Genomic DNA, 27,256 nt, shown 5'->3' on the forward strand with positions numbered 1-27,256 from the left:
AATAAAATAACACGTTGGAATCGGCCTCCTAAATTAGTCAAATTATATTTATTTAAACTAGTCTTCTAAATGTAAGGCCTGAGTCGACGCTCGAAGCGGAGCGTTCGGCGGGGCGTGCAGCGTGGCGTCGGGCTCACAAGTAATTTGAGCAGCGTGCACTAAGGCCTCTCCTATACGCTTGCATTAAATTTGTTTAACATGCACGCCGCACGTCCCGCTACACACTACGCACAAGTTTTACAGGTCGGTTTATAATTATTTTTATTTAATTTGAACTATTTCTGAAACGCCCAAGGAACCCTAGGCCCCATCATTTCGTCCCCGAACCAATAGCGAACCTTATTGATTTTCAATAACGAACTTTGCGACCGTAAAAATGAAAAGTTAAACGGCAATATAATATGTAAAATAGGGGATTTCGGTGAAATTATTTAGCATATTCTTTGGCGCCGGATTTATTCAAATGAGAGGAAGTTTTGACGGAGTACATGCGGCGTCTGCCGTGGAGGATGTGGCTGCAGTTGCAGCGATTAAAAAAAATACAAAACCGCATTGTCAGGGGCCCGTTTCTCAAAAGTTTGTAACTTGTAATACAAGCGGAGGTCCCTTTCTAACAAAAGCTGTCAAACAGTGACATCCGCTTGTATATATTACAGGTTACAAGATTTAGAGAAACGGGCCCCAGGGCGTTCTTAGCAATCCATTGTCACCGAATTGCCTGTTTGAGATTAGAAAACCGATCTCAGTATTTTAATATGATAACATTAGTACAAAACTGTAATAATTAATTAAAAAATAACGGGTCAGTTTTGCATTACATATTATTATGAATAAATCTACTCTTTTTGATATTTCGCCTAAAACTTACTTTAAATACAATATAGTTTATCAACTTACTGTCCGACAAAAAAGACGTTATATCTTATTAAATGCGTTTGCGTTAGACGTTATGTCATTCTAGCCAAAAACTTGATATACGCTTCAAAATACGAATAACAAGCGAAAAGGTTTATAACTTTTATAACTTTTAAAAATGCAAAATTGTTGTCGCTGACACTGCCGCCCCACCTTTACCTCAATTTGACACAATGACGTTCAACACTGCTCCCATCGTCACAGCTAATTCTATACCCTAATCCCCGGAATTAGGGTCTAAATTGCCTCGTCCACAACTTTGTTAGTCCAACTGCCAGCGATTTGAATAATATCAATGTTCCAACTTGCTTTAATAACAGTTTTATGTTCGAGTAGTCATCTTATTGAGATTAGATTTGGTTTTTGGCGTTTTATTTGGAAAGCGAGGTTTTGTGACAGCTTGTGATTTGGTTTAGGGATTAAAGAAAGTTTTTTTGTTTGCTTTATATAGAAGGCAGGCTTTTTTAGGGTTCCGTAGCCAAATGGCAAAAAACGGAACCCTTATAGATTCGTCATGTCTGTCTGTCTGTCCGTCTGTCCGTCTGTCTGTCCGTCCGTATGTCACAGCCACTTTTCTCCGAAACTATAAGAACTATACTGTTGAAACTTGGTAAGTAGATGTATTCTGTGAACCGCATTAAGATTTTCACACAAAAATAGAAAAAAAACAATAAATTTTTGGGGTTCCCCATACTTCGAACTGAAACTCAAAAATTTTTTTTTCATCAAACCCATACGTGTGGGGTATCTAGGTCTTCAAAAATGATATTGAGGTTTCTAATATCATTTTTTTATAAACTGAATAGTTTGCGCGAGAGACACTTCCAAAGTGGTAAAATGTGTGTCCCCCCCCCGTAACTTCTAAAATAAGAGAATGATAAAACTAAAAAAAATATATGATGTACATTACCATGTAAACTTCCACGAAAAATTGGTTTGAACGAGATCTAGTAAGTAGTTTTTTTTTATACGTCATAAATCGCCTAAATACGGAACCCTTCATGGGCGAGTCCGACTCGCACTTGGCCGCTTTTTTTAAATAAAAGACAGAATGTTTTAAGTATTTAGTAATTGATAAAGTTAGACAGAAAAATCCATTACACTGTAAAAATTAATGATTAAAATTTTCATCTTTTGACAAAGTAAATTGTGTTGAATGTTTTATGCGAGTTAACATTACCTACTTAAAAAAAATAGTAGTAGCTTATACATATCAAAGTTATCTGTTAGTACAGGATATTTTTTATTCGACCAATTTTATTGTGAAATAAAAATTATACCTAAGCAATTAATTTTAATATCCACTAACAACATACGAACCGTTCCGTATTTAATTTTGGCCATAAACATTTTTTTAAATCTTACAATATGCCCGATTTTAGGTTACTTGGTGTACACTATTATAACTATTTTTTTAATAATTTCTCGTTGTCCCCTGCATTGAAATATGAACCTTAACCTTTGCCATAAGTTTGAAAGTGTGGAGTCAGCGACGCGGGCGAAAGAGGCGTTACACGGCTGCGACATATACTCCGGATGCTGCACTCTCAAAATTGAATATGCCAAGGTATGTACTAATGATTAAGAAATGGTTAACCTTAATTAACAGGGTTCGAAATTATCCAGACAATTATCGTCTTTGATAATTATCGCGATAATTATCCGATGATTTTCCCAGGTTTGGATGGTGCTATATTTATTTCCATGAATTCCTTGTTAGTAAAAAAATAATGATTGGGGCGTTTTTTATATTTTAGATTATTCTCATGTCATCAAATCGATAATTATCAGGCACAAAAATTACGATAATTATCAAGATAAATATTATTGATAATTATCCTTTAGAACCCTGTTAATTAATACATAACTTTAATATGGCGATTTCTGGTTTAATCTTTAACCCTTTGCCCGCCAAAGACGCCAACTGACGCGCGCGGCTATAGCCTTATATCAGAACTATTTAACGCAATTAATAAACAATAAATAAATAATCTAGGCAATTGAAAGTACCTATATTTCGCAGAATTTCGGCCCGATTCGAACTTTAAGATACGTCGAATATAACGTCTAAATTCGATATGGATTAGATATGTCAGTGTCAAAAGTGAGTTTCTTCAAACAAAAACGTCACTTTTGACACTGACATATCTAATCCATATCGTATCTAGACGTTATATTTGACGTATCTTAAAGTACGTTTTTGTAAGTATGGTACATTTTAAACTTATATTAGGTTCGCCCAATCGGGCGGGTTTATTCATAATAGATAATACAGGTACTTACATAAATAATCAATATTTTTTTTATGAATTGAATTGAATTCAACAGCAGTTTATCGATTGCACTTACACCCAAAAAACCTTTAACCGACTTCTCGTCATTTCAAAACATATTCTATCTCCGTTACAATAAGACATAATTTCGAGCAGCACATGATCTCCTTTATACAAGGGTAACGGGACACTGTGTAAAGAAAGCGAAAGGCTTCACTTAGTCACAGAATAAATAATAGTACTAAGTACAGAAGACTCGCTCTCTAACAAAACGCGTCTGTTACGATCAGCACAGATATGGCCGCTAGGTGGCGATAGCGCCACGCGTGGCTTATGGCTTTCCCCAAAATTGGGGCCGAACGGATTTACTTTTAGCTACCTGTAGCAAAGCGACGAAATCGCGGAGTGAGACACGCCTGACTTAGTGACGGATGGGCAGAACAAACACTTTACGGTATTTATTACATTATACCACAGATAGGTGTACTGATATGGACGTATCGTGTTACCAAGATATCGAAATGTAACAACAATTTTTGAAACAATCGGTCAAGGCAAAACTTTTGCTTATAATTATTAGAAAACTGTATCTAACTTGTTCCTGTTATACCGGAGACTTTTCGCGGTGTTTTGTTCTCTACTAGCTTTTGCTTGTGTGTTTATTCGTGTAAAAGTTTTATCCAGATGACATTGCACGATTTATTCCTAGAAAACGCTCTATCCGTAAAAGTCACTTAAACAAATAAACAGCGGCATCTATCCCAATTTACGTCCTCCCGCCGTGACGTGTCGTGTCCAAATAACACAGCCGTCCTAAAATCGCGTTTTTTTTTTCAAACGAGACCGCAGCACGCGCGCAAACTGCCACAACGTTTCACGCTGCGCGAATCTAAAATAAAAGACGATCAAATGAAATTTAAGCTCTGATCTAAAATATATTCTTACGTGTCGTGTTAAGATCTAATTTCGAATGCCGTTACTTATGTGAGATATGAGAAGTGAAATTTGAAATGACATAATGGGTATTGTGGGTAGTTTGAAAATTGTCACTTTGCTGGCGCGGCGTAATTTAGTGGATTCGGTTTGATTTTCAAAATAAGCTGCATGCAAGCTCGTGTTCGAAATGAGCTGTAAATTGTTGAATAATGTCGCGACATTTCGTTTCTGATTGCTGTTAATGGTTTATATAATGTGTTTTAGTTCTTTAGACTTTAAATTTACTAACTGATATAAAGTTAGTATTTGTTTTATAATTTATATGAATTGGGATACATATAAATTATAAAACAAATCCTAATATAGTTGTTAAAAATGTTGAAATTTTCCAAATCTTTTATCGTACATTAAAACCTCTGAAGATTACCGAAAAGTTTAAAAAGTTTTAAAAATCATGATTACAAACATACTTTTGCCTAAATTAAGGATTTTATTACTGTTAGGTAAAAAGGGCTCCAGGGGCCCTATACCACAATATTACAGTTAATTATGTAGGTATAATCTCTATGGTTAATACACCACCATACCACACCATCCATACCAACCATATATACATATATATGGTATGGAGTGGTATGGTATACTTTAAATTTGGAGATGTTAAACATCCCCAATGTCTGTAACTTGCCTAAGTATGAACTTTTTTTGTTCTGTTTTTACAGATATTTAAGGTCAATTTTGCCTCTATTTATCCGAGGCATATACAGGGTGCTTCCTGTAACAGGAGCAATAAATTAACCTAAAGGCTGTATTCCTCAAACTGACCAACATTTGCTCAGCGACTTTTAAAAATTATGAATCCTTTAGACTTCCTCTTTTTCATACAAAATAAATATTGCCTTCAATGTATGCTGACATCAGTGTGTTTGACGTTGCTTGTCACGCTTTAAACATAACAAAATTTGCAGTACATTGCGTCTTAGAATAAACTTTAAAGTGTAATAAAAATCAAAACATGAGTTATTTTCAAAAGTTGCTGATCAAATGTTGGTCAGTTTGAGGAGTACAGCCTACAGTTTAATCTATTGCTCGTGTTACAGGAAGCACCCTGTATAAATAAATAGCTGGTATTCGCTACGTTTGCTAAGCCGTAGGCGGCTACGCGCCCATTTCGTAACGTCGCTACGAAACCATACGCGTAGTACAGTAAGAAGAACTTTGTAAATCTTTACTGATTTTTGTGTTTGATCTTGTTTAGCATATTAACGGCCCAATTCGAATAATGCTTTTAAGAGATCACGGCGGTACGACAGTATTCACGCAGACCGTTGGTTTTGAAAAGACGGGTCGCAAAATCAAAATTCTTGTATCAGCCTGTGTCGGATATAGTACTCGTTTTTCCGCCTGTGGGCCCGATTCGGATTTTGAAATAGACATCTATTAGATATCTTTTAGACATCACCAAGATACGATAACGATATAATTTGACAGGTCTTATAACCTGTCAAATATGACATTTGCGCGATTCAGGAGATATTCTTGAACGATTTCCACAGGATATGATTTAGAGATCGAATTCACAAATAGTAGATATCTACCAACCTATTACGGTTTTGATATCTAATCAGTCTAATCAGCAATTCTTGTATTTATTTATATATATATTTCGGGGATATCAGAAACGGCTCTAACGATTTCGATGAAATTTGCTATATGGGGGGTTTGGGGGGCGAAAAATCGATCTAGCTCGGTCTTATCTCTGGGAAAACGCGGATTTTTGAGTTTTTACATGTCTTCCCTCGGTCTCCCAGATATTTATTTGGACACGACCTTGATCACTCACGCTGATTGGTGCATTACAAATTGTTGTCTGAATCGGATCCTAGCTCATTTTACTTAGATTATTTTACATATTGTTAAATAGGTATTCGACCTCGGGGCTTTAAGGCACACCTCGGACACTGGCGATGAAATGTATGAAACAAACGCGTTCCTACGCACACAGCCTAAGCTCGTGTAGGTGAACGCGTACCATGCTTGTGTGAGTGAGATAAGACATTGTAGGGTAACTGTGAGGTAACCGAAAGCGGGTCTCAGCGGGTGGGCGGCACTTTCAACGGGAGGCAGGGTGCGTCCATATTACTGTACGCTAGTACTCTTTATTATACTGTGTTTAAGGAGTGCGTAAACAATTTAAATCTCTATACCTTATTTTATTTCATATTTTTATTTTCCTCCTCTTTTTTCCCCATTACAATAAACTCCCGTGTCACAGCTTCCGGAATGTGTAAGCACAATGTTCGGGAGCTTTTTAAAAGCTTGTGAACGGAGCTTTTGTTGTGACTTAAAGGTGACAAAGGTGACAATGGGCGTCACGCTGTTTTGCATCAATCATGTTTTTTGTTTGGAGTTCAATGGGTTTTGTTTGCAATGTTTAATACTGGGAGAAATGGAAAGTTTTTTTAATGAGTACTAATATTTTTTAACATAGATTGACTTGTTTCCTACCTCAATGCTGTTTCGTTTTTATACAGGGTGTATTTTTAATATAACCGTAAAATTGTAACCAGGCCAGAGCTATGAAATCATTTTGAAATACTTTTTTAAATGTTGCATATGCAATTTTTTTGGTCGGAAATGTATAATGCATACAATGCGTTTATAGTCATCACTAGTGACTGGCGACTTAGCGTCAGTAAGTGCGACGTTTTGAATTAAAACAAAGTTATGCTTAATCGCGTGCTGAACTTATTAGAAAAAATAAAAGTTATAAAAAAAAATTAAACCAAAAACGTCACTTTTGACACTGACAGATCAGTACCATATCCGAAACAGATCGAACAACTAAACTTCGAATACGCTTGTACACTTATAATATGTGCTCGTATCAAAAACACACGCTGTAGAATAAAGATCTGAGTTTATTACAAGAATTATTGGAGTTTAAATCTAGTAGAAAAATGAAGAGGGCTACAGAAACAAAATGAAGAAATTTTTAGTTTTTACTAATTCAAAATTCACTTGGGATGTATTTCTTAATGTCAAAATGCTTACCTACAATATTTTTGTATGACATACACGAAAACACGAACACATTTTTTCGGGCTGTACGGCACCTTAACGCAACAATAAAGACATTCTCAGTAAATTACTCGTAGCGCCAAAGCGGTTATTAAGGCGGAGAGCGAAAAATAGGATGGAAACGGAATTACCGGCGCGTGGTTAGCTTCCGATTAAAAGGAAATAAAACGTTTCGGCTGCGGGGACGTGCGATATAGCATGGTGGCCAAGTATGAGTCAGCGAAGATTTGAAAGAGGTTCAAAACCTACAGATTATAAACGGTTCTAACTGTCAGGAACCTAAATAATCTGTAGTGATGATAACGGTATCACCAGCGTGCGGTAGCTTTCGAGTTTCGATTAAAAGGAAATAAAACGTTTCGGCTGCGGGGACGTGCGATATAGCAGGGTGGCCAAGTGTGAGTCAGCGAAGATTTGAAAGAGGTTCAAAACCCACAGATTATAAACGGTTCTAACTGTCAAGAACCTAAATAATCTGTAGTGATGATGACAACGGTATCACCAGCGTGCGGTAGCTTTCGAGTTTCCATTAAAAGGAAATAAAACGTTTCGGCCGCGGGGGCGTGCGATATAGCAGGGTGGCCAAGTGTGAGTCAGCGAAGATTTGAATGAGGTTCAAAACCCACAGATTATAAACGGTTCTAACTGTCAAGAACCTAAATAATCTGTAGTGATGATGACGACGGTATCACCAGCGTGCGGTAGCTTTCGAGTTTCGATTAAAAGGAAATAAAACGTTTCGGCCGCGGGGGCGTGCGATATAGCAGGGTGGCCAAGTGTGAGTCAGCAGGCGTGTTTTGAGTTTCTAAATTTTTTCCAAAAATTTCATTTTTGATACGAGCCTGTATTGCTGATTGTACTTTTCTTACAAGATGCGACTAAAGCTCATCGAGAGAACTAACAAAACAAAACATGTAGGTACAAACAATTTTAATAGCTAACTGAATATGTAGCATAACGGTCGTTTCAAGGATTTTTAGTAATGATTTTTAATAATATGGCCTGTAATTAAAACGTAAATCTTTAGCTTCAGTATTTTTTAGAGGCTGAAACATCAGATAAAAAAAAGCGGCCAAGTGCGAGTCGGACTCGCCCATGAAGGGTTCCGTATTTAGGCGATTTATGACGTATATAAAAAAAACTACTTACTAGATCTCGTTCAAACCAATTTTCGGTGGAAGTTTACATGGTAATGTACATCATATATTTTTTTTAGTTTTATCATTCTCTTATTTTAGAAGTTACAGGGGGGGGGGACACACATTTTACCACTTTGGAAGTGTCTCTCGCGCAAACTATTCAGTTTAGAAAAAAATGATATTAGAAACCTCAATATCATTTTTGAAGACCTATCCATAGATACCCCACACGTAATGGTTTGATGAAAAAAAAATTTTTGAGTTTCAGTTCGAAGTATGGGGAACCCCAAAAATTTATTGTTTTTTTTCTATTTTTGTGTGAAAATCTTAATGCGGTTCACAGAATACATCTACTTACCAAGTTTCAACAGTATAGTTCTTATAGTTTCGGAGAAAAGTGGCTGTGACATACGGACGGACAGACGGACAGACGGACAGACGGACAGACGGACAGACGGACAGACAGACAGACATGACGAATCTATAAGGGTTCCGTTTTTTGCCATTTGGCTACGGAACCCTAAAAAGCATTGTTCAATGATTGAACTTTTAGAGATAGACTAAAACGGAGTTCATCTTATATTTTCTCAAATCACGCGGAACCCTAAAACCCCGAAATCAGCAAACGAATGCATTCTAAAGTTAAATCTGTCTTTTATTCAGTAATTGGATGGTATACGTGCTCGTAGTTTTAGTTCGTGAAATACTTGCTTGTTTTGGGACCAGCTGAATTTTTTGAAAAATCGGATACCAACGTGATATATGAATATCTATCTGTCTGTGGGTCTCTCAAGCACCAATATATTTTATTTTTATTTATTTTATTTTATTTATTTGGGGCATCAACAGCAATACAAAAAGTACATGATACATAGCACAATGAACAGAAAACAAAGCCAGTAACAGATGTCCACAATAATACAGCTAACATGCAATAACAAGTGGCAATAATATAAACATCTTTAGGAAAAATGAAGGGAGAGAAAAAAAAATATACAAAGTAGGTGTGGGCTTGCGTAACGTGTGTGTGTGTGTGTGTGTGTGTGTTTACTTTGTGTGATTGTGTTTGTGTATGTGTGTATGTGTCTGTGATAGTGTGTATGATGTGAGACGAATGAGGATGACGACGGATGATGATATATAAAACATACTTTTAGCGAGAGAAAATGAGATAAAGTTTATTAATGAGCGACTATAAATCTATCCATCGGAGTAAGTGGAAGAATACGATTCGAGCCCTACACCCCAAATGTCCCATAGTTTCCATACATTTTTCGTTCATTGTATTCCGTTACTGCAATAAGTGTATTAAAAATGGTAACGGATGGAGATAAAACAATTCAGACATTTCTTATTAGGATCTAAAGAGCTCGCGTTCTGAGTAGAAATAACATAAGCATTTCCTAATCAAAAAGAAAAGTGTGTGTACAGTCACCTGCCGCAGCAGCAATAATATGTTACACAACGAAGGCCGCAAAAATATCTGACACGATCTTATTTGTAGAGCCACTCTGCGTTACATATTTTTGCGGCCTTCGAAGTAACATAATTGCAGGTGACTGTACAACATAAAATAAAATGGCCCAGCACAGAGATTTTGGTGCGTCCCAAGACCCAAGATACAGGCTCAACCTAGTTTGGGGCTTACCGGACACCTCTTGTGCATGTACTGTATTCTTAATTATTATCAATTAATTTATTCTTATTCTTAAGGGGCCCACTGATTATCAGTCCGCCGGACGATATCAACCTGTCAGTTGTTCGGAATTGTCAACTTTGTGTGACTTTAGAAGTCATTACATATACATTAAGTTAGCACGATTGTATACTAGTTTGTTTGAAATAAAAATCAATATCAAATCAATTTAAGGATTTAAAAATCTGAATTCCGCTCACTATATCACTCACTATTTTTATAGGATTAAACGCACAGGCCCCTTCCGCCGTTTCGACGTAACTTATTAGCTACAAATTCCTGCTTTTCATCCTTCCATTGTGATGTTAACCTGCGGGTTGGAAACGTCGCGGGTCGCCGGTTCGATCCTAAAGAGGCCTAACAAATGGGGGTCCCTTGTACAACAAGGGTTCATTCTGTGAAAATTGTAGCTGGACTAGGGGCTATAATGTGTGTGATTTGTTTGCGTTGAGAGCGCGGCAAGTTTTTTTTGGGGTTTTTTTTTATGTTGGTGGCTGTGAAATGTTTATGGTTTTTCTTTGTCTGCTGGGGGAAAGGATCAGCCAAGGGCAGAAAACGCGATGTAGAAAGTTATTCTATGTAATATATTCCATTCAAATAGTTTAAATTCCGTCCTTAAATAAAGAAACAAGATACAACCTAGAGCAGATTACTATAAAAGCACTACGTAAAACGGTAACCTGTGTTCTATTAACTAACTATAGCTTGATTATTTTTTTAGCGCACTTCCTGCGTAGGTATTGGAAACCGATAATATAGGTAATAAGTAAACATTGCTTATGTTACTTGGGTCATAAAGATATAAAAAAGTTAGACGATAGCAAAACAGACCTAAATATTATAATGTATATTAATCTTGCCACCTAATACTTTTATATATTGTAATTCATACCAAAAAAGTTCCCATATCAAAATGGATTGACCTACGAGCAAACATAACAGGTCTGTCTAAAATAGTACATTGCTGATAATCGCCATGTTACCCCGCTAAAGGATAAACCCATCCAACTAGGGTTGCCAGATCGAAGGCCGCTATTATCGGGAAAAAATATCAATTTTTCGGGATTTTGGGCCTTAAGTCGGGAAAAAAAACCTATCAAGTTAAATTAATTGTACTTATTAAAAACAACGATATTTTACATTATTGGCACTACGTCAGCTGCTCTGCCCAATCTCGCCATGCGCGCCCCGCGCGCGCTCTGACGGGCTCGACGCTGTACGCTTGCTCGCTCGACGACAGTGCGGAATTTGAAATTATTGTTTTATAACGTGAAGCTGTTTGTCGGGACAATTTTCACTTCGTCGGGAATCGGGAACACATGCTAAAAATCGGGAGAATCCCGCCGAATCCCGACCATCTGGCAACCCTAGCCACAATCGACAAATAAGTACCCGGCAATGTCGACAACTCCCAAACAAAAGCGCAAATCGACGTAATACCCTAACAATGAGAACAGGCATCGACTTGTCGAGCCTTAATAACCCCCTTTCGAACTATACACGTCGAAATGGGACTTGCAGTTCGATTGCCGAACCATAATAGGTGTTACTTGATTTATCTGCTATCATAACCTATGTGGTGAATTCAAATTTGAACTTTATTCCGTTTGAAATAAGATTGAGTTTTGGTTGGAGATGTTGGCAAAAATAGGAGTTTGCGATGGTAATTGGAAGCCCTGTCGAAAGTTGCTCGAGTGAGGTAATGTTTGGATGAATTCCGGTTGGGACTGGAGTGTCTTTGAATTTTGGAAACAATAGACTGAAATAAATTAAAAGTGGAAAAATTCACTGTCTTGGGTGGGACTTGAACCCACGACCACTGGATCACTAGTACAGTGCTCTGCCATCTGAGCTGCCAAGACCGTACCCAATTCAGCGAATATTTCCACCATATCTGAGCCCTAGGGAGGCTCTTAGTGACATCTACCGTAAGAGTCCTACACTTCTTAAACGGCTACTAGAGTTCCAAATCATATTGGAAATTCACCAGTAACGATGCGCTATCCCACACTAAATTAATTTTGTATGGGTAATTAATTTTTAATTTGAAGCTTAATAGCATCGTTCGCAGACGTTTCTGCTTAATCTGTCAGCTCCCACGGCTCATATATGAGCCAGAACGCTTATGGTGACGTCATATCGTGGGATTCGACAGGTTAATACAAAATTAACAGTACACTGGTTGTTGTACGTCTGTCATCAGTGTCATCACAAGTTGAGTATGAATGAAACCTTAACTAAATAACAATATTCACTTATTTTAAGCTAACTGGACCCGCCAGCTTTAGGATGCAATGCAATGTGCAACTGAGAAAGCGCTAAAATTAAAAGGCGATACACTCGAGAGCAATTAATCCGGTCACTTTGTATAAAAATAATGTACCTACTAAGTAACCAGTTTTTTTTTGCGTTCAGTGTACGCTGTACTTACCTCTCAAAGGACTTAGTAAATTAACCTTTTGCAACGGATATGCCGTGTCAGTATTTAATTTACTAGAAGTCTCTATTTAGCGTAGAACTTAACGAACCGAGGTCTTTTAATTTGTGAATTAAAACACTCTGTATTTTATGTTCTTAAGGTTTTCGCATTTTCCCTAAGACAAAAAAAGAGATTCGAGATGCGATATTAAAATGATATTAATGAGTGAGTTCGAATCGACTTCTAGGTAATTTCAAGGAAGATGAAGCATGAATGTATGAAAAAAACCGGCCAAGTGCGAGTCGGACTCGCGCACGGAGGGTTCCGCACCATCAACATAAAATAGAGCAAATAATCGTGTTTGTTGTATGGGAGCCCCCCTTAAATATTTATTTTATTTTATTTGTAGTATTTGTTGTTATAGCGGCAACAGAGATACATCATTTGTGAAAATTTCAACTGTCTAGCTATCGCGGTTCATGAGATACAGCTTGGTGACAGACGGACGGACAGCGAAGTCTTAGTAATAGGGTCCCGTTTTTACCCTTGGGTACGGAACCCTAAAAAGCAAAGAAAATAGCGTACTCCCATCTAAACGCCGGCAACGCACTTGCCTCCTTTGTCATAAAAAAACATACTGCGTACCATAGTCGATTCGTGCACCCTGTTGCGAAGAGTAGGTACACTCATGTTCAGTTAAATGTTAATATCTGGGAAACCGAGCTTTACTCGGAAAACATATAAAAACTCAAAAATGAGCATTTTCCCAGAGATAAGACCTAGCTAGTCGATTTTTCGCCCCCGAAAACCCCCATATAGCAAATTTCATCGAAATCGTTAGAGCCGTTTCCGAGATCCCCGAAATATATTATATATAAATAAATATACAAGAATTGCTCGTTTAAAGGTATTGTTATTTTACTTCGTTACATTTGTTACATGTGAATGCAACCGCAGGCGATATATTAGTCGCGTCGCGCGTTAATGGTCGTGCGGCTTACAACGCCCGGCGATTTCGCGTATTGTGACGGCAAAAAAAAAATTGAATTGTTGGACCGTGGAAATAATTGTAGAAACAGGAGTAAAATTTTATGTTGGTCGTGGATTTCACTTTGAAATCATTGTTTTTTACCCCTGGCGGAAAAAGAGGGGTGATACAAAGTGTCGTGTATGTGTTGCGCTTACCAATACCAACAAATGAACCGATATAAGAGCGGTTGTTATCAACCGAAAGTGTTGTCTGTCGAGATTTGATTTTGTTAGGAGTTTTTTAATTTTATAAGATATTTTGTAATTTCTAAGGAAACCTGTAGGTATACGAGGGTTAATAATAAAATAAACATGATCTAGCCATATCATGATATTCATGTATATTATGATGATTGATATTCGTCTTATAAAGTAAGTGAATACAGAAATTTAAAAGTAACGTCACATGTGAAATGTCAGGCCATATAATAAACGTAAGTTTACGCGATGAGGTCCAGTATTCGTTTTAAAATTATGATTAAAAATCGTGTTACCGCGGTATTCGGAAAACAAGATCCGTTCTAGATTAGAGAACGATACGATATGTACTAGGTACGTTGTAGTTTAGATTTCAATTAGTTCTCTTTTGCAGCTCAATTCGGGCAACAAATGTCACTTTTACGTTAAAATATCGTAATAATCTCTTGTGGAAATCGTTCAAGAGTATCTCCAGAATCGCGTAAATCTAAAATTTGACAGGCTAGATCTTAAAAATACGTTGTCGTATCTTGGTGATGTCTATAGACATATAATGGATGTCTAGTTCAAAATCCGAATCGGGCCCTTAGTTTAAACTAGATTTAGTTCCATGATTTTCCATAAGCTATCTTACACATATGGCCACTGAAACGTGTGAATCCCAAGCGAGAGGAGTGGTTAAATGGCCAGACGACGAGACACTTGGGGACACGACAAAGGAACGCTTGTTTCGAGCACGTAACGATACGGCGAGAGTTTCGTGTCGACAGATGGATACTGTCTTTTAGCGAGTGCTTTAGTAGTTTCTTAAAAAGAGATTAAGTGTATATTTGCATTGGTTAATAAGTATATATGTAGCATGATTTCTTTATCGTGATTTATTAGTTTGACTTTAAATAAATCTTGCTATTTTTTATGGATTTATTTTGTGCTTGCCCGTTAGTTTGTATATAAAAATACATTTCCTTGAGATAAAACTATTAAAAATAAATTCATACCCTACTTATGACGTATGTGTTTGTTGGTTTTGATTTCAGAACAAAAAAGAGAAATATTACTACGTCTATTCGTTTACAATTTAGATTTTACCATATTTTTTAAAGAGTTGGCAATCCTATTATACAAATTACAACTGAGTAAACTGTACCGCAGTAATATATTATTAAGAGTTTCAAAAAGTAATTGTTCCTTTTACTAAGTGGTTCGGTCCAGAAACTTTCAGTATTACCTAAGTATTCTTAACGCTTTTTAACATAATTATGTCCATCCAGTGACAGTGAATAATGAGAGTCTTGTGCAACTCTTGTCAAGTGCAAGATAAGAAAATTCGTTTCATAAACATCTTGAGTAAGCAGTTTTCTCATTTATTTATATTTACTTATATGTACTATATTGATACTGAATACATATGTAATAAACACTTGGAATTTAGATAGGTTGAGACAAAACACTTTTTTTATCGAATATTAGTACAATTAAGATAACTGGTACCTTATTCTAGATACTCGTACCATTTAAAGTACATTCAACGTATAATCTTGGCAATTAATGTATGTTAAGAAGAAAAAATACAAGCCGACCAACCAGGTTGCCGATTACAAAAAAAAAATGAACTGAGTAACCAGGTTGGCGGTTGAGAAATAAGTACTAATTTGACGGTTAAAAAAATTACTAACCATCCAACCACAACCACGCCAGTGTTATTATTAGTACAGTCAGCAGCAATAGTTGCTAAGCGGGCGAGGTGTTCAAAATGATCTTGACGCGACTTTATTGTTAAGAGAATAAGAGCGCGTCAAGGTAATTTTGAACACCTCGCCCGCTTAGCAACTTCTGCTGCTGACTGTACAATAGGTATTAGGACTAGAGCCATAGGCTTGAAGTGCTAACGCTGCGGCAGACGTATCTGCCAGACAGACAGACAAATAGACAGATGGTCTCATGACTAAATCCGGCTCGACTCAACTGAATACACGCAAAATTACGCTTTAGAACTGGTTGGAGAGGTTGGTGTCACAGGATTTTGAGGCCTTAATTAGTAAAGGATTAATAGTATATTGTGTCACGAGGGAGGTAAATGACATTTTTACGGCGAGGGCGTATATTGAATCCTAAACGAAGCGAAGGGTTCTATAATAGAATCCCGAGAGTGGCGAGTACACGTGTACTTGTGAAGTAATTTATCGTTTAAGGACAGTTAATTAACAGAAGACGTCTTATTTAAATGATCTGAGCAGATAACAAAATGTCTTTCATTTAGATGCAAGCTCCTTCTTCTCTATATTAGTATTATTTGGGTGGATGAACTATTTCTTGTTGTTATTCTGTCCGGTCAGCCAAGAGACAATAGTACCATACTTTGTTAGAAGACATTGTCCACCACCTTCTTCTGACGCGCTTGGTAGACGACCCTCTATGGAAAGAGTTTATAAGTTTCACAAAAAAGCGTGTTTGGAGAATTTAATTGCCTAATAATCAGGTTTTAAAGAGTGACCCAGGGGAACGTAACCATGGCAACGAGTGACAAGAAAAAGTTCATTCACCCATTTGTACTGGAATAAGTAAATAATCTCTTACCTAGGTAAACTGGTGGGCGACACGAACTTAGAACCACGTACAAACGGCAACACTCTTAACTGTCCATCGGTGGACCTTATGCCTTTTGTAATAAGGTTTACTAACTGTCAGTTAGCAGTGTGGGCGATGGCACTTAGCCTCGAGAGGGCTTCAAATAAAATGTAAAATGTCGGCTAGCACGAAAATGTCGCTGACACCCGACACTTCACACAACTGGTAGAGTATTATCATACATAGATTTGTAAGCAGGTATACAAACAGCAACACTCCTAACCTGTACACCGGTGTACTTTATTACAAAAGGCATAAGGTCCACTAATGTACATTAACAGTGTAAGCATCGTACAGAGCCCGCCCTTAAAAATATGGTCTAGCGCATGGGTCGGCAAATTTTTGAAAAAAAAGAGCCAAGCGTGTTAGATATCACCAGTTTTAGGAAGCCAAAGAGCCGCAAGGCGCAAATATTGTTTTCAGTGTATAAAGGGGCCCACTGATTAACATACCGCCGGACGTTATCAGGCTGTCAGTTAGAACAAAAAGTTGACAGTTCCGAACAACTGACAGGCCGATATCGTCCGGCGGACTGTTAATCAGTGGGCCCCTTAAGAATTCTTAAGGGGCAATTTTATTCGTGGCTTAAAGAGCCGCAATTGTACCTTAAAATAGCCGCATGCGCCTCGCGAGCCGCGGTCTGCCGATCCCTGTGCCCTGTTTATCAAAAGCTTGTAACTTGTAACACAAGTGGAAGTCTCTTTCTAACAAAAGCTGTCAAAAAGGGACTTCCACTTGTATTACAAGTTACAAGCTTTTGATGTACAGGGCACTGGTCTAGCGCCTTGCTTCTCAAAGATTGCTTAGAAGATAGGATGCTGGAGATTTGGAAAACCAAATCTCCAGCATCCTATCTTGAGATCCTTGTTTGGTTTGATGACAATCGGATTCACATCAGTCCAGCTGTTATCAAAAAATCGGAAAACACACATAGGTATTCTAATATAAGAATAAGGATGAATTTAGAGCCTCTTTCAAAATTTAGTAGTACCTAGGTTAAAAATAAAGAAGCAAGGATTTCGTTCGCAAGCAAGGGCTGCACTGAAAACTCTTGTAAAGTGCAGGTTGGCACGAAATGTCGCCGACGCCAGACACTTGGCTGTGTCCTAGAAAATTAATAACGCGATACGGACACTGTATTAGAATTTAGAATAGGTATGTACAAGAGAAGAAGGCGACAAAAATAGCAGGGATCCGTTTCAGGGTATAGGTATTCAGTATCGAGTTCGGATCGGGAAATATAAAAAAAAAATACTTGAAAAAAATAAACCAAGGGGCAGGTGAGGCAGATCGTCCTAGTCGGCCTACTCTTCAAACTGAGGCCAAAAATGTTTTGCAAAAAAAAAACTACTTTTTTCCAATTGGTACTGAATATAGTGAATATGCCCTTAAACGGACCATAGGTTTGACTGTATCTCTGTTTTATATACCTAGGAAACATTATCTATGAAAAGGGACCTTTTTGTCGATGGCGCTTACGCCGCATAGCGTCGCGCGGCATTGTATTTATATCGGAGCATCGTTAATAATGGCGTAGGCGCCATCGACAATAAGGTCCCTTTTCATTGATAACGCCACATTTGTTTATATTTCAAACTTTTAACCCTAAACATGGACACCTCTGGAATCCTAAAGGTAAACTGGATATATTCTAAGTAATGTACTCGTAAATGTAAACCTTCATCAGTATGTGTATCACAGACACCGACATTTAAATCAATATACGTCTATATACGAAGCCACAAAATAATACTGCGGTCCCAGGACTATATTCAACCACAACAAATATAATTCAAGTTCAATCCTTATCTGATCAATGCGACGCACACAGCAGTTCGAATCTTGTAAAAGAGGAAAGAACGAAAGGATCCATCGTCTAAAATTTGCCTTTGAAATGAATGAGTTTTCTTTAAGACAGGAACTTCAAATTCATGTAACAGATTTTTGTGTTGGGTTTGGATCCTTTACCCTAAGTTACGTCCCAATGTATAATCCATCTCTTTTATTTACACAAATTCTGTATTATTCGTTTGCGAGAAAATAGTTGAATAATAGTCGCCTTCTATTCGCCGATCGGATATTTAACTGTTTATCTCTTTAACGGCCTCCTAACCTAGACGCTATGAAGCAGGTTCGAATCCTGGCAAGGGCGTTAAATTCGTGTGTTTATCACAAATATTTGTTCCTGAATTGTGGACGTTTTCTATCTATATTTATAAGTATTTAATATACTTATGTATTATATATATTTATCGTCGTCTCGTACCCACAACACGAGCCTTATGAGCTTCCTATGGGACAAAAGTCGATCTGTGTAAAATAACTACATAGTATAAAACAAAGTTGCTTCCCGCTGTCTGTCTGTCTGTCTGTATGTAAGCTTAGATCTTTAAAACTACGCAACGGATTTTGATGCGGTTTTTTTAATACGAGTAGATAGAGTGATTCAAGAGGAAGGTTTATGTATAATTTGTTAACACGTGCGAAGCCGGGGCGGGTCGCTAGTTGTCCTATAATATTTATTTATTATTTCTCTTCAGTTTTAAATACAATCTCAATTCACCAGAAACACATTCGAGAATTGAGCCACCGGTTTACTTCGACATTCCCCTCACGCTCCTAGCACGGGGGTTTTCATCAAATTCATAATTTTAGTATGTCAGTTGTCATGTTTTATTCATACACGTGAGGTCTGTATGTTGGGTGTCAGTAAAATATTTCCTGACTTGTGAACGCGAAGCATTTGTGATGGTTTCGTGTATGTTTGCAGAGGTATGAATTTTAATTTCGCTTTTGGAATATACCCTCAATGGAAATACTTAGGTGTATGTGCTGTAAAAAAAAATATGGATTATGGGTACACGTTAAATTGAGCGCATTGTGTAATATTTGCCAAAACATATTTCGATTTAATAAAACAAGGTGGAAATTTATTAATTATTTTACTCGAGGAAATCCAAAAACAATCATTAAAAATAATTTCTAAATTCTAATTTAGCTTTCATTACGTGTCCCTCAGTAACACGGCAAGTTAATTAAAAGAAAAATTAGGCTGCAGTATTAACTTTTTGACTCACTAAAGTACCTGAAACAATGTCATTTTTTGCAACGGCATTTCCAGAGGTTTAATTTTGTAAAAACAAACACGACGTTTTGCTGTTTGTGTGTTGTTCTGAATAAATAACAACTTTATAACTCCCGGTGACCGGAGTTAGCTGTGTAATAGCGAACAAGTTAACCTAAGCAACATAATATATGTATTAGTTTTGTGCAAATGTTACCCGGGGTCGCAATGAGTGTAACTACTTCCTCGGTAATAATATTAATCGTTCGAATTAATAAGTAAGTAATAGTACATTACATACCTAGGGAGGTGAATTCGTGAATGCTCCAGGTCGCAGGTGTTTGTGGCCCGAACCGAAGGTGAGGCCCTGCTTGTTAAGCCGCGGTCCTGGGTTCGAATCCTGGTAAGGGCATTTATTTGTGTGATTAACACAGATATCTGTTCCTGAGTCTTGGGTGTTTTCTATGTATTTATGTATTTGTATATTATGTATATATCGTTGTCTGACTACCCACAACACAAGCCTTCTTGAGCTTACTGTGGGACTTAGTCAATCTGTGTAAGAACGTCCTATAATATTTATTTATTTATTTTTTATTATTATTTTTATTTATAATATAAGTTTAGTGTTTACTGTTAGTGCAGAGATACTGTAAATCTGAAATGTGGCGCCGACGGGCCGAGGCATTTGCCAAATGTATGATTAACGGCTGAAGAAAAACAGACGGCGTGGGATGCTTCGGTGCATTGCTTTCAAAAATATCGAACTATTTTAACAGTTATTAAATAGTAGTTTGTGTTACAAGGGATCAAAATGATATATTTCCGTAAAGGGCGTACATTAAATCCTGAATGAAGCGATGGATTCTAAAGTAGAATCCTGAGCGTAATGAGGGAAGTGTTAACGCCCAAGACGAAATAATTTTGATACCGTGTGATACATACTGCTTTTCACATCAACTATGAGGAAAATAAAAAAATCTTAGTGTTGACACAATCTGATGCTTAAACAGATTATTTAAGCTAAAAAATGTGCAAAAAAAATTAATAGTGTGCTAGAACAGAAAAGTGTTACTTTGATCCCTCCTAACAGGGACGAAAAAGCTATTTTCCGAATAGGTGGTGTGAAAATAGTTCATTATTTTCTGTTGTTCATTCCGTCATTCCAATCGATACACTGTCATTTGTGCGAATCAATATAACGTAATTCCGTTGACATTACTCCAATACTGAAGCAAAATTATTAAATATACTTTATTATTTACCGTTATTAACTAAGTAGTAATTTAATCAATGTAATTAAGGAATTGTAATCACTACATTGTAATTAATAATGACATAACTTAATAGTAATGTAATTATTCAATATGTCTGGCCCATATAAAAGAGGGCTGCTATAAATATCACGGAACATATCATACAACAAAGTTACATCGAGCAAGAAAAGCGCTCAAGCTAATATCAAATCCACTCAACTGTCAAGTGCCACCTTACTTTATTCCGGCGGCATTAAAACAGGACTTTATTGAAAGATATTAACGTTCAAATTGCAACGGTTAACGGATCGAGGAAATAAAAGTTTATTTACTTTCGGCCCACTATTCGCAGTGGGAGTCCTGGCAGTAGTGCCAGAGATACGGAGTGAATAGACACCGCATGTTTAAAAATTATTAGTGTTTTTAAAAACTACGACGGTATATACACATTTTTAAGTAGGTACATATATATCTACGTCACACATATCACTTGAGATTTGTCTGGTAGGTAGGTACCAGTAAATCTATTTTTGAATGACCTGATCACCTTCGAAGTATCAAAATGGGAATTAATTAATACTGAAATTAAAGGGTATCTTAAGGGTGTACATATTGAATACAGGCTAAAATTAGGAGAATAGTGATGATGGTTTTAGGTAAAGTGACTGTGTTGTAACTTCATAATATTTAGAATATACATATATTTTGAGGAAAGCTTCAATATCTAATTGCCGTGCTCATTTAATAAAATGAATGTTAAAAAATATAAGTACTTAGTTTTTAAAAACGCGTTCATGCGTTACCTCCTAAGTCCTAACTAAGAAATTCAAAAATCCTTGCGCATTTTATAACTTTGCCTTTCGTGTTGAATCAAATGTATGCTTCAACAAATAGGTCATATACAAATAAAAACTTCACTGTTTTACTTTATTGTATTGGTACTCTACAAAGAGTTTACAGCACTTGTTTAGGTACTCTAAGGTGATATATGTCTGTGTTTGTTTCGACACTAAAAGGCTTTGGCAGTAGTTTCTTACGTAATGTAAGGGATTCAAAAGTTTGTAAATATTTGTTCTACTTCCTTAAGTTTGGTAGTTTTAAATATAAAACTACGTTGAGTATCGAGTTAAATGGGTTTTTGAGCGTTGTTGTTTATTTTATGTGAACATTTAGAGCGTTCTGTGTGACCTGTGATCTTTTCAAAACATTATATTGCAAGTGGCTGTTATTCCCCTTTTTAACTGTTTCAAAACTTTCTTATAACCAGTAGACAGTAGAGAGAATAAAATTTTTAAGTTAAGTTAAGGATCTTAGAGTAAGGCCTGAGTGGACTCTCGAAGCGAAGCGTTCGGCGGGGCGTGCAGCGTGGCGTCGGGCTCACAAGTAATTTGAGCAGCGTGCACTATAAGGCCGCTCCCATACGCTTGCATTTGTTTAACATGCACGCCGCACGCCCCGCCCCGCTGCACGCCCAACTCGAGCGGACGCTGAGTGGACACTCAGGCCTTACACTTTGTCATCGGGATATGCTGAGTGGGATCCATTTTGTTGTTAGGTATTAGGATAAGATGTATTTGTTATAGATTAAGTTTTTTTTATTTCACACAAAAATAAGCTATTTCTATTTCAAATGTTGCTAAATATTAGCAGGTTAAAAACTATTCAAATAAAATTACAATTGCCCTCTTATCCTTAAGAAGACTATTTTATTTACTTTATTTCTTCAATTAAGGAGGACTTTTTTAAAGGATCGTCAACTTGCAAGTGACATGACACCTCTGAACTCGCGACCCGTTTAGGACAGTTTTTTTTAGAACCCCATTCTGAAGTCCCTCGAGAAAACATTGTTATAACTGCTATAAACTAATTATGAATATTTCAATTGTTACAGCCTGAAAGATTGAACGTGTTCAAAAACGACCAAGACAGTTGGGACTACACATGTGAGTTTTTACATTACACTACCCTATTAATACGTTACATTACGTTATTGCGACAAGTTGTTACCATGACGTAATTAAAATAAATAAATATTAGAATACAGCCTAAACTGTTTTAAGAACCTAATATATAATAATTATAATCATTACCTTGAATCGATTGTCACAACTTTTCGCAAGAAAAACAAAGGGACCCATTGATTACCAGTCCGCCGGACGATATCGGCCTGTCAGTTAAACGCAAAAGGTGACAGTTCCGAACAACTGACAGGCCGATATGGTCCGGCGTACTGATAATATGTGGGCCCCTTAAGGGTAAACAATACCATTTTCGGCTCCTATAGAATAGGCTTACCTAATCTTCAAGGAATTTGTAGTGATAATCCGCAAAAACTTATTGTAAGGCCTGAGTGGACGCTCGAGTTGGGCGTCCAGCGGGGCGGGGCGTGCGGCGTGCATGTTAAACAAATGCAAGCGTATAGGAGCGGCCTTAGTTATACACGATGCTGAAATTACTTGTGAGCCCAACGCCACGCTGCACGCCCCGCCGAAGCTCCGCTCCGAGCGTCCACTCAGGCCTTACAGTTATGCTAAAATGTTACTTTGAGCGCCGGTAAGTGGTACGTTTATCCTATGAAATAATAATATATACATAGTTAATAAAGTCTAAAATTGGAAATGTATACGGAAAATGAATTTTGTATTTTAAATACTTAAAATTCATTTTCGATACGAAGCAAATGTGTGGCTCGTGATGCATGATGGGACATGTTATACTTTACAGTTTACATTATCATTTTACTACCACAACCTTTACACTTATTTTACTTGGACATAGACGTAATTTCTGAAACATTATTTTATTTACTTTATAGTTTTGGACATAGTCAAACCTCTGCTATACAATTAACAATAGCTCTATTTCACAATTTTAGTCGCGTATATTTCATCCATTAGTGTATAGGTGTGCCGTAAAACTCAATGTTACTCCGTTGCATCGTTGTCACACTTGTGACAAATTGGAAACGCAACTAGGTAGTTGCGTTTCCAATTTCACTTAAAATTACACATGGTGGTATATAGGTATATACCACCATGTGTAATTTTAAGTGAAATTGTGTAGTGTGAGATAAATATATCATATTTTTCCATTACTTACATCACAAAATGTTTTTAATAATTGCTTAGGAATTTACGGCCCTGTTACAGTGTAAATAATACTTGTATCATTAGCAATTCGGATTTCGTACCTAAATTTTTCATAATGCCGCAAGATTATATTATAAATATTACGAATGTACTTTAGGAGTTGACGACTCCTGCGTAGTAATAATATAATTGCTTATATCAGCGGCAATTTGCACTCGCAAGCCTGCACACAAAAAACTTCCGCCCTAGACGCGAAGCTTCCCCGACAAAAGCAGGGCTTTTTGTAAGCACTTGAGATATTTTTTTTCCTTTTTGGAATTTTAATATAACTGTTACTAACCACTGGGGCTCGTTTGAAACGACATTTTAACTTTGTGTAACTTTACTGTTAAAAAATGCGGAGTTTTTTTTTGTAGCTTAAAATGTTGTGCTGAGAAACGTTGATACTTTCAGCCATATTTTAACATTAAGATGCGTCAAATATTCGTCGTTTCTTCAAACAAAAACGTCTCTTTTGACACTTGTTTGACACTGACATATCCGATCCATATCGTTTCTATATCTAATATTTGACGCATCTTAAAGTTAAAATATGGCTTAAAGTATCAACGTTTCTCAGCACATTTTAAGCCACAAAAAAAACCCGCCCCATTTTTTAATAGTAAAGTTACGCAAAGTTAAAATGTCGTTAAATGCTTGCTATACGGCGAGGTCCCAGGAATGCCGAAGTACTCTTCCGCAACCTCGCCAAAGGATGGATAACTAACACTAGAGCAACATTGAGTCATCTTAAAAAAATGTTTTTTTTTTTTTTTCAATTTTGAAAATAAGAAAATAATAACCATTATTCAGCTAAAAGTAACCTCGACTTACGAATACTCGTAATTCCAACGTTCCTTTCATCCTAAGGTCGCGGAAATTGCAAATCTCGAGATTGCCTCCTGTCTTTGAGGAGTTAATGGCGGTCTGAATACGCATAACGAGGTTTGCGGGACTAGGCCGGCAATTTGAGCTGCCTGCGCGTTATTTGATGACACTTGTTAGGAATAAAAATGTTGGTTAACTTTTTATAGATGGCGGCTTGGGAGTTTAGGTGGGTTCTTATTCTTCTTATCTATTTTTTATTGTTTTTTAAATAGGTAAAAGGAAAAATGGATTTTTTTAGCTTCGAGCAAGACTCGAATTTGCGACCATTTGGAACACCGGTCCAATTGCTCTTAACCAACTGAGCTACCGAAGCCCGGCCATTCAACATATTTTGTACTAGAGCATCAATATTTTTATAAAATTAATAGAATTCACTTCACCTCGAGCGATAAATCCACAAAACCTTAATTTTTGGGGCCATTAAGCAACCAAAAGCCGACCAGTTTTCAAATGAAAACCAGCTAAGTGCCAAACGTTGATGCACTTTGCATAAATTTGCACTTTTTCACACCGGACACGGAATATAAATCAGTTATCCGCCAACCATTTTACCTGGAACCCCCACTTTAGTGAATCCCAGCATCTCCACCATATTTCCAACTAGCTGCCTCTAGTGGGAGGGATCTGTGTACGTTGGCGCAGATATGCATTCTTGGGAGTAAGTAATAATTCATTTGAATTCCGAATGCATCGGGATTTTTCGAAAAGAATTAGGTTAGTAGTGAAGTAATCTGGTTATGCTACTGTCTTAGTGCATTTGCATCCATTTGCATCTTATTGCATATTCCGGTGGCTGAATGTATTGTCTTTGATTGGGTGTGTTTACATTCGTGATTGTAAAAGTTAATTAGAGTTATTAGGGTTCCGTACCTCAAAAGGAAAAAACGGAACCCTAATAGGGTCACTCGTGTGTCTGTCTGTCCGTCCGTCTGTCACAGTCTATTTTCCCCGAAACTACTGGACCAATTAAGTTGAAATTTGGCACACATATGTAAGTTTGGACCCAAAGGTGGACGTATAACGTAAATAAATGAATTTTAAATATGGAGGCCATTTTTGGGGGGTAAATGAGAAAATTAATAAATAAAGTTTTTCAAACTATATCGTGCTACATATCAAATGAAAGAGTTCATTGTAAGAATCTCAAATTTTTTTTTTAATATTTTAGGATAAATAGTTTAGCAGTTATTCAAGAAAATAGGCAAAAAATGACCATTCCCCCCTTATCTCCGAAACTACTGGGTCTAAAATTTTGAAAAAATACACAATATAGTTCTTTACCTATAGATGACAGGAAAACCTATTAGAAATGTGCAGTCAAGCGTGAGTTGGACTTAATGTACGGAACCCTTTGAACGCGAGTCCGACTCGCACTGGCCGGTTTTTTTTATTATTATTTGACTGATTGAACGTTTTATCTTTGGTACATAAAACACGCAATAACAGGTTTACCACTTTACTTAAGTTTAGTAAAGTTGAGAGTGTTCTAGTAGAAGAAAGCTTAGTTTTCGGACCGAATATAGTAAAAGTAATTAATTTTGACTTACTGAGCACAATACAAGTCAGTCGCACGCAGAAACTCCTAAGTTTAATTGACCATAATAACATCTTAGTAACCGCCTCAGTTAACTTTCAGAAACCGTCAGAAAGTTTCCTAAATTTCGAAATTTCCAAATGGAAAACTTTCGATCCTCATTTTTGTATGACTTTCGAAACGTTTCCCTTGTTTCCTGTGAAATTTTCCCGAAATTTCCTATAACTTTCCAAGTTCTTGAATACTTTCCGCTAGTACACCTAAACCACCTCAGTTAACCGATTAAAGTGGAATCGTTTGAGGTTCATAAGGCGGTGCCGTAGGGCTCCCAAGATCCATCGCACTCATATCTCAAATATAACAAAATTTTATCTAAATTTTTTACAGAAAGACAAGTCTAGAAACTCGAAGAAAACCTATAACAATAACACATGTATGGTTATGGATCCAATAACGGCTGTATTACCCACTCGCGAACTCCCGTTGGCACGGTGTAAATATTGCGACAGTATTTTGACTTTAATAAAGTTTATGTTATAAGTCAAAATACTTTAAATTTTTTTACTTGTATTCTATTCCATTGTTGTTGTTCTTAAATGTTTTAACTTCAGTTAGCTAAAAAAAGCCTTTACACGTTTGTGAAGCAGAAGGGCTAAGATGGCCGGCTTTATCATTTGTCACCAAGTCACCATGCCTGTCACGTTCTAACAAGTATGTCAGTGAGAAATTGTCGCATGACATGACAGGCGATAAAAACGCGACCACGCTGCAGTTGTTCCGTCACCGATGATCAGCAAGAAGTAAACTGATCAGGCGTGAATGATTAATTGGATATCTCTTAGATTGAAACACTGTAAGTGATTTTCACCACACCAGCTCGGAAAGACTTACTTTGCACTTCAAAAACTGATAGCAAAGGTGCATTTTATTCACATGTGAGGCAAAGTAATCAAATGCAAATTTTTAGTTGTTTTCTTATGTTTGCTGGTAGAATTGACTTTTAAATGATGATTTTGAATGATAAATATTTAATAACATTCATTTGAATTTGATTTGGTTTGATTTTGTTTGA

At 36.8% G+C, this 27,256-nt stretch overlaps 1 protein-coding gene across 1 annotated transcript in view; it reads left to right on the plus strand.

The window, feature by feature from the left end:
* The first annotated feature begins 2,362 nt into the window (after window positions 1–2,362).
* Window positions 2,363–27,256, plus strand: part of LOC134658631 (heterogeneous nuclear ribonucleoprotein L-like) — a 104,435-nt gene continuing 79,541 nt past the window's right edge. The window contains exons 1-2 of the mRNA XM_063514283.1: window positions 2,363–2,482; window positions 22,526–22,577. Coding sequence (XP_063370353.1) covers window positions 2,363–2,482; window positions 22,526–22,577 — 172 coding nt within the window. The remainder of the gene's footprint in view (window positions 2,483–22,525; window positions 22,578–27,256) is intronic.

This window comes from Cydia amplana, chromosome 23 (genome assembly GCF_948474715.1).
Source record: "Cydia amplana chromosome 23, ilCydAmpl1.1, whole genome shotgun sequence".
Classification (NCBI taxonomy): Eukaryota; Metazoa; Arthropoda; class Insecta; order Lepidoptera; family Tortricidae; genus Cydia; species Cydia amplana.